At 53.7% G+C, this 11,730-nt stretch overlaps 1 protein-coding gene across 1 annotated transcript; it reads right to left on the bottom strand.

Moving 5' to 3' along the window:
- Nucleotides 1-8,713: 8,713 nt before the first annotated feature.
- Nucleotides 8,714-11,516, bottom strand: SYNDIG1L (synapse differentiation inducing 1 like). Its single transcript, XM_005900976.3, has 3 exons — nt 11,027-11,516; nt 9,012-9,152; nt 8,714-8,872 (listed from the first exon to the last, which is right to left on the bottom strand). Exons 1-3 carry the CDS (start codon nt 11,441-11,443, stop codon nt 8,714-8,716), a joined length of 717 nt encoding a protein of 238 aa, XP_005901038.1. The 5' UTR covers nt 11,444-11,516.
- Between the last annotated feature and the right edge of the window lie 214 nt (nt 11,517-11,730).

Raw genomic sequence — 11,730 nt, 5'->3', positions numbered from 1 at the left:
TGTAAGTGTGAAGGACTGACTCACCCAGATTTGCTTTTAGTTCACTTCAGCCCAGGCGTTCTCTTTAGTTCACTTTTTTTCATTAAAATCATTGTTGAAAAGAGACTGAATAGATTTATAGTAGTATTAGACTATTTCTTTATAATAATAATAATTACTTTCCCCAGTCTTTTAAAAATTATGATAAAAAACTATAAAATTTACCATTTTATCCATTTTTAAGTATAGTTCAGTAGTATTAAGTATATTCATGATGCAGTACAATTGATCTCCAGAACATTTTCATTTTATAAAATTGAAACTCTGTCTCATTAAATAATAACTCCCCATTTCCTCTTCCCCTCTGCCCCTGGCAACCACCACTCTACTTTCCGTTTCTGTGAGTCTGACTCTTCTAGGTACGTCACAGAAGTGAAATCATACAGTATTTTCTTTTTATGACTGGCTTATTCCTCTTAGCATTATGTCCTCAAGGCTCATCCATGTTGTAGCCAGTGGTAGGACATCTAGGAGGCTTTTGCAGGAGCCCAGGCGCCTGATGGGGGCTGGGCCTAGGGCTTGGCAACTGAGGAGGAAGAAGCAGGTAGGATCAGGGAGATTTGGGGGAGGCAGAGTCAAGGGGTTTGGTGAAGGATGGGCTGGTGGCGAGGCTGGATGAGGCAGGGCTCCCGCTTCTGGACTTAGCCTTCAGAGGGGGCTGTGGACAGGCCCGTGGCACTCAGAACTGTGGGCTCCTTGGAGGATGTGGCTGATCCAGGGGCTGAGTTGAGAGCAGAGGAAACCGGGAAAGAACCTCTTCTCTGCCTTCAGCCCAGAGTCTCGTGGAGACCAGAGAGAAGGAGGCCTGAGAAGCTGCTCTGGTTTCTCTTCCCCCTTGTTTGCATCTTTCTACAGAGCACGGACCTTGCTGCACTGGAAAGATGGATCTTTATGGCATCCCAGATGGAAGGAGGATGGCACCTGAGAGTTTTGTGCCCTGTCCCTCCCTGTTCAAACAGCTCCAGGCCAGGCGCCACAAGTGTCTACCCTGCTGTCTCTGGTCTGTTTCATTCTCCATGGAATTCTAAAGTCCCTCCCATTTAGACACCCACCCCCATCCTAAAGGCTCCCATCTCCCCAAAGAAGTGGGAAATTCTCCCCGTGGAGAGAAAAATCACGGAGGAAAGAATCCTAACCCCGACCATCTCCAGGTCACATGGCAAGTCGCTTCTTTCCCAGCCATGTGCCCAGACAGCCCATGTTGAACGTCTACCAGGACAGCCCTACACCAGACCTAGTGAGGAGGAGACAGATATGGGCTTCACCGTCTGACGAGCAAAGGATGGTAGATATGGCCTTGATATCAGTGTGTATTTCCCTGATGACTCAGATGTAAAGAATCTGCCTGCAATGCGGGAGAACCAAGTTCAATCCCTGGGTCTGGAAGATCCCCTGGAGGAGGGGATGGCAACCCACTCCAGTATTCTTGCCTGGAGAATGCCATGGACAGAGGAGCCTGGTGGGCTACAGTCCATGGAGTTGCAAAGAGTTGGACACAACTGAGTTAACACACACACCAGTATGAACAGGTGTGGTGGTGGCTCATGAAAGAAGGTGATTAGTTCCACTTGGTTTTGGGTGGGCAGTGGGGAAGAGTCATCAGGAAGCGCTAGAGAAGACGTGACTTTCTAAAACTGTGTCTTGGAAGATTTCTATCAGCATGGAGGTAAAGATCAGGAAGTGGGACAGACAAGGGAATTCTTGGCAGGGGGGACACGAGAAACAAGCTTGTGCCTTCAGCTTGTTATCAGTGGACATCTGCAGAGAGAAGTCAGCAGGGTCTCCATCCCCCAGGACTTGGCTTTAGTCTCTGACTGTAGATGGGGTGGGGATGTGGGGAAGTGAGGCGCTTCTGATACGGAAGCCATTTAGGGGGGTGGTCAACTGGAGATAATGAAAATTATTCTTCAGGGAATTCCCTGGCTGTCCAGTGGTTAGGGCTCTGTGCTTTCACTGCTGAGGGTTTGGGATCTATTCCTGATCGAGGAACAAAGATCCCACAAGCTGCGTGGTGCAGCCAAAAAATAATCCACATAGCACTTTATGCATGGGTACTCAGTCATGTCCAATTCTTTGTGATCCCGTGGACTGTAGCTCGCCAGGCTCCCATGTCCTTGGGATTTTTCAGGCAAGAATACTGGAGTGGGTTGTCATTTCCTCCTCCAGGGGATCTTTCCAATTCAGAGACTGAACCTTTGTCTCCTATGTCTCCTGCATTGGCAGGCATGCACAGAGCATTTACTAGACACCTAATGTTGCTTTAGAAGCCACATAAGTATTCATTAATGTAATAGTCACACCAACACTTTGCAGTAGTCACCATTATGGTACCCATTTTCCAGATAGGAAAGCACCCAATTGCACAGAGCAGAAAATAGGATTTGAACCGGGCAGTGTGGCTCCAGACTCTGTGCTTTCAACCACTGTGTTAGGCTGCGACTCCCAGCCGGCTCTGAGCAGAAATGTTAGGACAGGGCTGGAGAGGATGAAAGAGGGAAAATGGCTAGGCGCTGGTCTCAGATGTGATGTGGGTGGGGGACAAGGGTGGAATCATGGTAGCTGCTCAGATGTCATGATGGTACCATTCATTGAGCTGTGGAACCGGGGTTGGGGAAAGAGAGCCTGGCTGGCCTCGTTCTCCCAGTCTGTAAAATGGGGACAGAACACTTACCTCAGTGGTAGAGGGAACCTGAGTGGCGGTCCTTTGGGTACGGCAGGTGCTCTGTCAGCGTGGCCTGCCCCTGCCGTCTCGCCCCGGCTCTGCCTTCTGCTGCAAATGTGCCTGCCATCCCCTTTGTCCCCTCTCCAGGCCGCCTCTGGGGGCACCCGGCCCTCTGGGAATGTCTTTCTCTGTCATTTCCTCATGGAGCTAGAAGCAGCTTTGAAGTCTGCCCGGCTCTTTAGAGGGAGCAAGGTGAGAGCAGTTCAAGGCATGTGGGTTGGAAGTACTCAGAAATGCAGATGGGCCTCAGGACTTCCTTTTATTTTTGTTCAGCACATCTGAGTGTCTCCGTGGGCACCCCCTGCCCCGCATCTCAGAGGAGGGCCCCCCCACTATTGCAGGAAGGATGTGACAGCGCCCATGGTGGTTGGGGGGTGGGGGTGCTGCTGTGAATTTGGGGGTAAGCAAGGCGAGGCCAAGCTCTCACCCTCCCGCCCCGCCCCGCCACGCCACCAAAATAGAAGGGCCGAGGTGTAGGCCCCAGGGAGGGCCTGGCTGGGACAGCCTTTGAAGCGGGAGAGAGCCTGGAAGGAAGGCTGAGAGAAGCAGTTTGTTAATATTCACAGTGGAGGCAGCAGTCTTCCCTGAGTTTTCAGTGTCGCCACGGCAGGCAGCAGAGACATCACCTGCCTAGCTCAACAACGCCAGGGCCTGGGAGATGAGGCCTTGGTTTGGCGCATCCATTGCTGAGTGACACTGGGGAGCTCACCTCCCTCTCTGGGCCTTGGTTGTTTCTTGTGCAGCATCAGGGACTGTGATCAGATCATCTCCTGGGCTGCTTCTCACTGCAGCATGGAGGATTCACATCCTTGCTGCGTGGCCATGCACCCCTGTCTCAGTGCACCCCCCTCCTGTCCTCTGGGTGGGGCTTGGGCCTGGCTGGGCCCTGGACGGGTGCTGGGACCATCGCTGGGAAGCAGTAGGGATGCAGAGGAAGACAAAGGAGCGGCGGCTTTGCCGAGAGCCCGGATTTGTGAGTGCCCGCTGCCCTGGAGCATCCTGAGGGGAGCAGAGAGGCCATGGGCACAGAGATGATGCCTTGGTGGGGCAGGGGTGACATCTGAGATATTTAACAGTCAGGGCAGCTCTGGCTGCCTGAGCACTTGGGGGGAGGGGGGCTGCTGTGCCCGCTGTTAACCCTTTAGTTCCTACGGGGCAGCTAGGGGTCCTGGAAGAGGGACCAGGAAGGCTGGAAAGGGAAACATTTCGAGGGGGGGCACACTTGGGGCAGGGCCTGTTTATCAACTGGTAAGGAAGTGGTTCAGCATTCTGATGACCCGTGTGACTGTACCAGCGACCTGCTGTCTATCAGCTCTGTTTGCGGGGAGGGAGGGACAGAGAAGTCAGCTGAGGCCCCCCGGGAGCTGGTTTCTAGCCCTTTCCACCATCAAGAAAAGTCCTTTCATTCAGAGTGGGTGGCAGGTCACTGGTCCCACTTGGCTCAGCGTCCCAAGGTCCCCAGCCTGCTATCCGAGGGTACCCCTCCTCCCTCCACCCTCGGGAGCAGTGAAGGGAGGCTCCCTTCCCTCACTCCTCTCCACATTGTAGCCCGGCTGCCCCATCACTGGCTCCCGCTTCCTTTGTGTCAGCAGTCTTCCCTCCCCTACAGAGGGCCTGTCCCACCCTCCGACCCTCAGGGATGACCCTTCCCATCTCCTGATTGGTCAGTGGAGGAGAAAGTTGAGATGGGGTTGCAGGGAGGGGGAGGGGAGCAGGTGCACCATAAGGGCAGCTGGAGGGGGAGACCCCAGTTCCTGGTACAAGTCCCCACTCTGCCCGCTGCCCCGACTTCCCTGCGCAGCAATTTCGGTTTCTATTTTAAACAGTTTGGGTTGGTTGCTTCCCTGCCTTCCTGCTGGGTGTTTATAGTGGGGAAAATAATTGGTGATATTTGCACAGATGTGCTGGTACTGCAGCTCATCACGGGCACCTATGCCCAGGGGACCCTCCCTGCCCCCAGTTCCTCTGCCAGCCTGAGGAACCAGCCGGGAAGGGGGGGAACTGCTGGCCCCCTGCTTCCCCGGAGCCTCAGGCACTGAGACTCAGCAGAGCTGGAAGCAGGAGGCCTGATGTGCCCCAGGCATGCCCAGAGGCTGGCCCCGGCTTGCCAGGGGAAGGGGCCCTGCCCGAGTGGCAGGGACTGATCAGGATGGGCCCCGGGCTCCATGGGATGGGCCCTTCCGAGGGGTCTGGGCAGAGAAGCCCTGAGGGCTCTGTTACTGCTGACACCGTTTCCTCCTGCAGAGTCTGAGTTTGCTGTTGAGGGTAGGCAGGGGGTGAGGACCATGGGGAGAAAGCCCTGGGTTGAACACAGGAAATCGTTGACCTGTTTCTCTTTTGTCTCCGGGCATGGAGCAGCGTTCTGGGGGGCTGGGCAGGAGGCAGGGGCTACAGGACCTGGATTGGAGTGGGTGCTGCCCACTGCCAGGCACCCAGCCCACTGGGGATGAGGAGACCCCAGAGCAGGCGTGGCTGGGTGGGGCCACCACGTTTCCTGTGTCACGCCGGTGTGGGCATGTGCTGTGTGTGTGTGCACATGTGAGTGTGTGCACGCAGTATCTGTGCTTGTGTGGGCTGTGCCCATGTGCGCACACGCGTGGATGGAGGTGTGTATGTATGGAGGCGCGGGCAGGCACATGCTGTGTGCACATGTATGTGCCCGTGTATGCGTGTCTGTGTCTTGGTTTGGGTTCCCCAGGGTTCATCTGAGGCAAGGGTTCAACTGTAGGTAGTTTATTGGGAGCTGATCCCAGGAAGCAGGAAAGTGAGGAAGACGATGGGGAGAGGAAGGCAACCAGCGAGGGACGTGCTTTTGGTTAAATTGCCACTGCCAGTAGCTGAAGCTCCATTCTTCTGGGGAATCTCAGAGCAGGTGGAATATGGCTGGTGTCCTTCCATTGAGATGCTGCGAAACCTATTTGTCCACTAGCTTCTATCCATCAGTGGTTGAAGCACCTTCGGCTTATCCTACCTGTGTGCCCAGTGGCACAGAGTTCCCAGGAAGCAGCCTTCGGTGTGGGGAGGTAAATGCTGCAGGATATAGGTGGCATCACCGGGTCTGCTGCTGCATGATGGGTGTGCTGGGTGCGGTGATGCACTGTTCAGGGCCCTGCGGGAATGACGGGCTTCGTCCTCCAGCAAACAGCCTTCAGGGCATCCCTCAACCTGGGAGCAGCCTCGGCTGAAGAGATCCACTTTGCCCAAGGGTCACAGCCCTTTTCTGGGTGGCTCCCATCCAGTGACTGACTGACAAGCAGCAGTGGAGGCCTGGCCCTTCATCCCACCTTGAGTCAACTCTGAGGGCACCTTGGCTCCAGTCCCCTCCTCGGGTTGGCCCAGACAGTCATTTGGCCAGCACTGCAGCCTGACCGGAGAAGGCGATGGCACCCCACTCCAGTACTCTTGCCTGGAAAACCCCATGGATGGAGGAGCCTGGTAGGCGGCAGTCCATGGGGTCACTAAGAGTCGGACACAACTGAGCGACTTCACTTTCACTTTTCACTTTCATGCATCGGAGAAGGAAATGGCAACCCACTCCAGTGTTCTTGCCTGGAAAATCCCAGGGACAGGGAGCCTGGTGGGCTGCTGTCTATGGGGTTGCACAGAGTCAGACACGACTGAAGCGACTTAGCAGCAGCAGCCTGACCTCCCCATAGTTCAGATCTGCCTTCTTCTGCTCCTCTCCTCTAATGTTCTCCCAAGAGTATCTTCTAAGGAGTATCATGCAGTGATCTCTGTCTCAGGGGTACCCAGCCTGTGCAGCATGTGTGTGTGTGTGTATGTGTGGAGCTGTGTCTTCCAAGTAGTCATGTGTGGGTATGGGCATGCCAGTGCCCTCCATGCAGTGACCTAGAGGCCAGGCTGGTCCCTCTGATAGCCCAGGCAGGTTCCTGGGGGCCTGGAACAGAGAGGATACTGGGGATTTGGTGCTGAGGTTGGGGCCTGAATCCGACAGAGATGGTTTCCTCCCCATACCACGCTTGAGCAGCCCCCACTGGGACTCAAGAGAGGGCATCAGGGGAGTGGGGTCCTTGGTGACCCCATACCTTGCGTCCACCACTGATGGCTCCAGGCAGCTCAGGGGAGCCTCAGTCACCCTGGCCCACGTCTCTTCCTACTGAGGTCCCAGGCTCTTGAGTCTAGAATGGATTTTTCTTCAGCCTGGACATTGCCTTGTCTTGCAGAGTCAAATGCACGCCACACCATCACCCGGCATCCAGGCTACTCCCAGCAGAGTAGTCCTCCAAGCCAGAGCGCCCACCCCCTCTCCTAAGGCCCGGATGTGGGCAGGTCCTCTAGAGAACATGCTGCAAGGGGCCAGGATCGGTAGACTGGGGGTTGGAGGTTGGTCTTGGGGAAGGATCGGACGCAGGCGAAGGTGGAGGTAGGCGGGGACAGCAAGAGGCCCAGAGGCAGCAGGTGTTACAGAAACGTTTATTACAAGGGTAAGTATATACAGTAACGGGACATTAAAACTGCTGATCCTGGGCCTGTGAGGCTTCAGGGGATGCACTGAGTGGAGGGCTGGGTAATGCCTGGGCTCGCAGAGGATGGTGGACAAGTTGGGTTCACAGCCCCGAGCTCTGGATGGGGCCCCGGCATGACCAGGTCCACAGATCATGCACAGTGAGAGCCATAGCTTGAACGCTGGCAGGGCTGCCCTCCCAAATGTGCTCCTCCTGCCTGTCTGGGTGTTTCTAGAATTCTGAAATTTCCCTATTGGCTAAGAGTGTTAAGAGCAGCTCTGAGAAGAGGTGCCGGTGAAGAAGCTGCAAGGCTGACCAGGGGTCCATCACTGACCTCCAGCATCAGAGGTGGAAAAAGATCACTGGCACTTGAGGCACAAGCCTGACTTTCCTCTTCTTTGAGTTGGTGGAGCCTTCAGTGTGGCTCCAGCTGGATGTTCTAGGCGTAAGCGAAACAGCTCCAAAACTCCCATGGGAGGCTCCTGCCACAGCCCTGCCCACAAATACTAAGGGTCATCCCTTAGTATCCCTTCAATACATTCTCTGTATCCGTCTAGACCTTGCTCACCTCCTCTAGGAGGCCCTCCTGGGCTGCTCAGCTGCCATGCCAGCCCTGTGTCCCCCTCATCTACACTCACTACACAGGGTCTCCTTGCTACATTCCTCCATGGCTGGATCCAGGATCCTGCACTCAGTGGCTGCTGGACTGACGGCACTCTCTCTCTCTCTCTCTCTGCCTGGCATGGTGCCAGCTCAGAGCCCCCGGAGGAATCCAGAAAAGGAGGATGGGGGCAGAGAACAGGAGCAACGATATTCCAGGGCCCTCCAGGCTCCGTCATCTCATCTGCCTTTCGCTCCTGCATAAAGACACTCCAAGAAACTGCCCTCAGTATACCCACCCCAGGCGCCCCTTCTCCACCTAGAATCTACTCTGTCTTACAAGCCCACAGAAGAGGTAAGTACCCTCTAGAACCAGAAAGACCAAAGGGGTCCCTTTGTGTGTATTTCCATCTTGGCTGGCTGAGGTCTGGGCATCACAGGCCAGAGAGTGGAGTTGGGAAGTTCAGGGAGACCCCAGGTGGAGACGCCTGTGTGTCTGCCCCCCAGGCACCCCTTTATCTCTCTGTAACCTGTTCTTCTCTGTGGAGAGGTTAGCAGAGTTGGGTAGTGGGTGGCCACAGGGCAGGAGACCCTTTGGGGAATGAGCAGAATGGGGAGCGATCCCAGCCAGAGGCAGCTCTGCCTGGATGGCCAGGTGGGCAGCCCTACCCTCTCCTGGACTGAGTGATGCCCCCGGCCTGCTCTAGGCCGGTGGCAATGGGTGGGAGGAAGTGAAGCTCGTGCCCCGCAGGCTGCAGCCTGGGAGGCCACCTCCTGACAAGCCACCCCCGTGAGTTGTCTCCCCAGAGAGTCTGCTACCCTCAGTACCCCATCTCTACTTCCTCAGGCAGAGTAGGGGAGTCAGGATGCCAGACCTTCTTGGCCACTAGCTGTGGCCATTCTGGGACATATAAGCTGCCAGGGCCACCACCACGGCTACATAGAGACCAGCCCCCACAGCAATGGAGAGTGTCGCCAGGAAGAGGGCCCGGCGGGAGGTGGTATTGGCCAGGCGGAAGTCCCCCTTGGAGATGGCCTTGCTGGTCTAGGGAGAGAGAAGCGCTGGTGAAAGGGAACATCCCCATGCCCAGCAAAACAGCCCCGGCTCCCCAGGCCCTGACCCCAGGTCCCCTGGGGAGGGGGGGTGGCCAGAGCAGAAGCCCTGGGCCCCCATGGGCTCTTACCCCCTGGGAGAAGTAGAAGGCGGCGATGCCCAGGGGCCAGAAGCAGCAGAGCATGGAGAAGATGGTGAGACCCAGGTGGTCCCTGGGAGGCAGCGTAAGGAAGTTGTCTTCACTTTCACTCTCTGTCGATGTGGCATCACTCTGAAAAACATGAGTGGGCTCTGGTGACCTGGCCGGGACACCCATCGGCAGTGGTGTGGGGCACCAGGCAGACTCATCTGACATTAGTGGGAGTGTGGTTGGGCTCCGGACTCTCTACCGAAAACCTTGACAATGGTTCGATGATTCCACCCTTAGGGATTTATCACTAGGAAAGACTACAAGGATACACATGCAAGAATACACACACAAGTATACATGTACTAGAATGTTCATTATAGGATAGTAACTGTGAAAGATCAGGAAGTCTCAATGCTCAGGGACCAGGAGATTGGTGAATAAGTGGTAGAAGAATTTACAATGGGATACCATGTGACCCTTAAAATTCACCTTGGTAGAAAATATTAGATTACATGGACCAAATACGTTGCTTAGAGAGGAAAATTCAGTTACAGAAATATGTATAGCAAGAACTCTTTTGTGGGGTGAGGTAGAAAAAATGTAAGTAAAAAGACTGGAAGATCATTCACTAAAATAATAGCTATCTTTGAATAATTTTTTGCACTGACTTTAAATTGCTTATATAATTAAGACAACAAGAACCAGGTGAACTTTCCTCAAAGACCAGAAGTCCATAGCTGGATGGATGAGTGGACAAAGACAATGTTTATCTATATGTATAAGGGAATATTATTCAGCCACAAAGAGAAGGAAATCCTGCCATTTGGGCCAACATGAGTCTTGATAATTATGCTAAGTGAAATAGCAGTAGTAGTAGGGTTAGTCACTAGGTTGCATCTGACTCTTGTGACCCTGTGGACAGTCGCCTGCCAGGCTCCTCTGTCCATGGGATTCTTCAGGAAAGAATACTGAAGTGGGTTGCCATTTCCTTCTCCATGCTAAGTGAAATAAGTCCAAGACAAATACCATTTGATCTCATTTATATGTAGGATCTAGAAAAGCTGAACTCATAGAAACAGTGAGTAGGTCGGTGGTGGCCGGGGGCTGGAGAGTAGGAACAATGAGGAGAAGTTGGTTAAAGAGTAAAAACTTCCAGTTATAAGGGGAATAAGTTCTGGGGATCTGCTGCAGCTTGGTGACTGTAGTTAATAATAATGTATTATATACTTGAACGGAGAAGGCAATGGCACCCCACTCCAGTACTCTTGCCTGGAAACTCCCATGGACGGAGGAGCCTGGCAGGCTGCAGTCCATGGGGTCGCTATGAGTCGGACATGACTGAGAGACTTCACTTTCACTTTTCACTTTCATGCATTGGAGAAGGAAATGGCAACCCACTCCAGTGTTCTTGCCTGGAGAATCCCAGGGATGGGGAAGCCTGGTGGGCTGCCATCTATGGGGTCGCACAGAGTCAGACACGACTGAAGTGACTTAGCAGCAGTAGCATATACTTGAAAGTTTCTATGAGAGTAGATCTTAAATATTCTCATTATAGCAACAGCAAAATGGTAATTAGGTGAGGTAAACGATGTGTTAACTAACCTTACTGTGGTAAACATTTTGTGATACATACATGAATCAAATCATGGCATTATATACCTTAATGTTACAAAACAATTATATCTTGATTGAACTGGAAAAAAAAAACAAGAACAAAAAACACTATTAAAAAGTCAAATAGTCATAACCTTTAAAAATTGTGAATCATTATGTTGTACACCTGAAACTTATGTAATATTGTACATGAGCTTCAATAGAAAGATACCTTAATGCAATAAATAGTAAAAAAAAAAAAATAGTCAGCTCTAACTAGTGTTTCTCAAAGTGTGGATAGAATCTGTGTCAGAGGGTCTTTTCTTTAGTAAAATACAGATTCCTGGGGCCCAAGCCAGGCCTACAAAATCTCAGTACCCAGAGGTGGGCCCGAGAATCTGCATTTACACACACGTCCTTACCTCTTCTTCCTCCGGGTCACCCTCTTGGCCTTGGAACTCCTCTTGAACCCCATAGGACACAGTCTGGATGGCAACATCCTCTTCCGCTTGGCCAGGTTCCGTGGACCGCTCCGTAGGCCCAGCTGGGGGCTCCCTGCCCTCTGTGAAGCTGGTCTCACAGCTGCCTGCCCTGGGCTCCTTGACCTTGTCTCTCCCCAGGAGGCAGCTGGGCCTGTACCAGGCCTCCACGGCCAGCTGCAGGGACCCGGGGTCCAGGAGCTGGTGGGCATGCGCAGGGCCAGCACCTCCCAGGAGGTAGGAATAGATCTTCTCCCGGCACGGCCAGGCGGGAGAAGCCTCGGGGTAGGGGTAGGGGCCATGGAGGTGCGTGGGGCTCCGAGGCAGCAGTGGGTTCTGTAGCTCACTCAGACTCTCCATGGTTCTGGGGGCAGCTCCGGGGAGGGGAGCCCCAGAGCCCTGGGACTTGGTGGCCAGTTGAGCCGTCCTCAGAGGGCCTGCTGGAGAGAGCAAGACAGACGCTGCGGCCGGCATTCTGGATGAAGGACAAGAAGTAGTGAAGAGCACAGACTCTGCAGTCTGACTTGCCCTGGACCCTGCCTGTACCACAGGCCAGCTGCGGGACCTTGAGCTGGCTACTTAACTCAGATCCTTCGTTTCTTTGTCTGCAGCAGAACTTACCTCATAGAGTTGGGTCATTCATTTAT

Source organism: Bos mutus, chromosome 10, assembly GCF_027580195.1.
Source record: "Bos mutus isolate GX-2022 chromosome 10, NWIPB_WYAK_1.1, whole genome shotgun sequence".
Taxonomy (NCBI): Eukaryota; Metazoa; Chordata; class Mammalia; order Artiodactyla; family Bovidae; genus Bos; species Bos mutus.
This window is presented reverse-complemented; position numbering and strand designations above follow the sequence as displayed.

Bases quoted from the DNA above. Each gene is read 5' to 3' on its own strand.
- SYNDIG1L (XM_005900976.3), bottom strand. From the start codon at position 11,443: ATGGAGAGTCTGAGTGAGCTACAGAACCCACTGCTGCCTCGGAGCCCC. The intron at 9,153-11,026 runs GTAAGGACGTGT...CATGTTTTTCAG, and splicing joins GTGACCCGGAGGAAGAAGAG to AGTGATGCCACATCGACAGA. The intron at 8,873-9,011 runs GTAAGAGCCCAT...CTCTCTCCCTAG, and splicing joins CCTTCTACTTCTCCCAGGGG to ACCAGCAAGGCCATCTCCAA.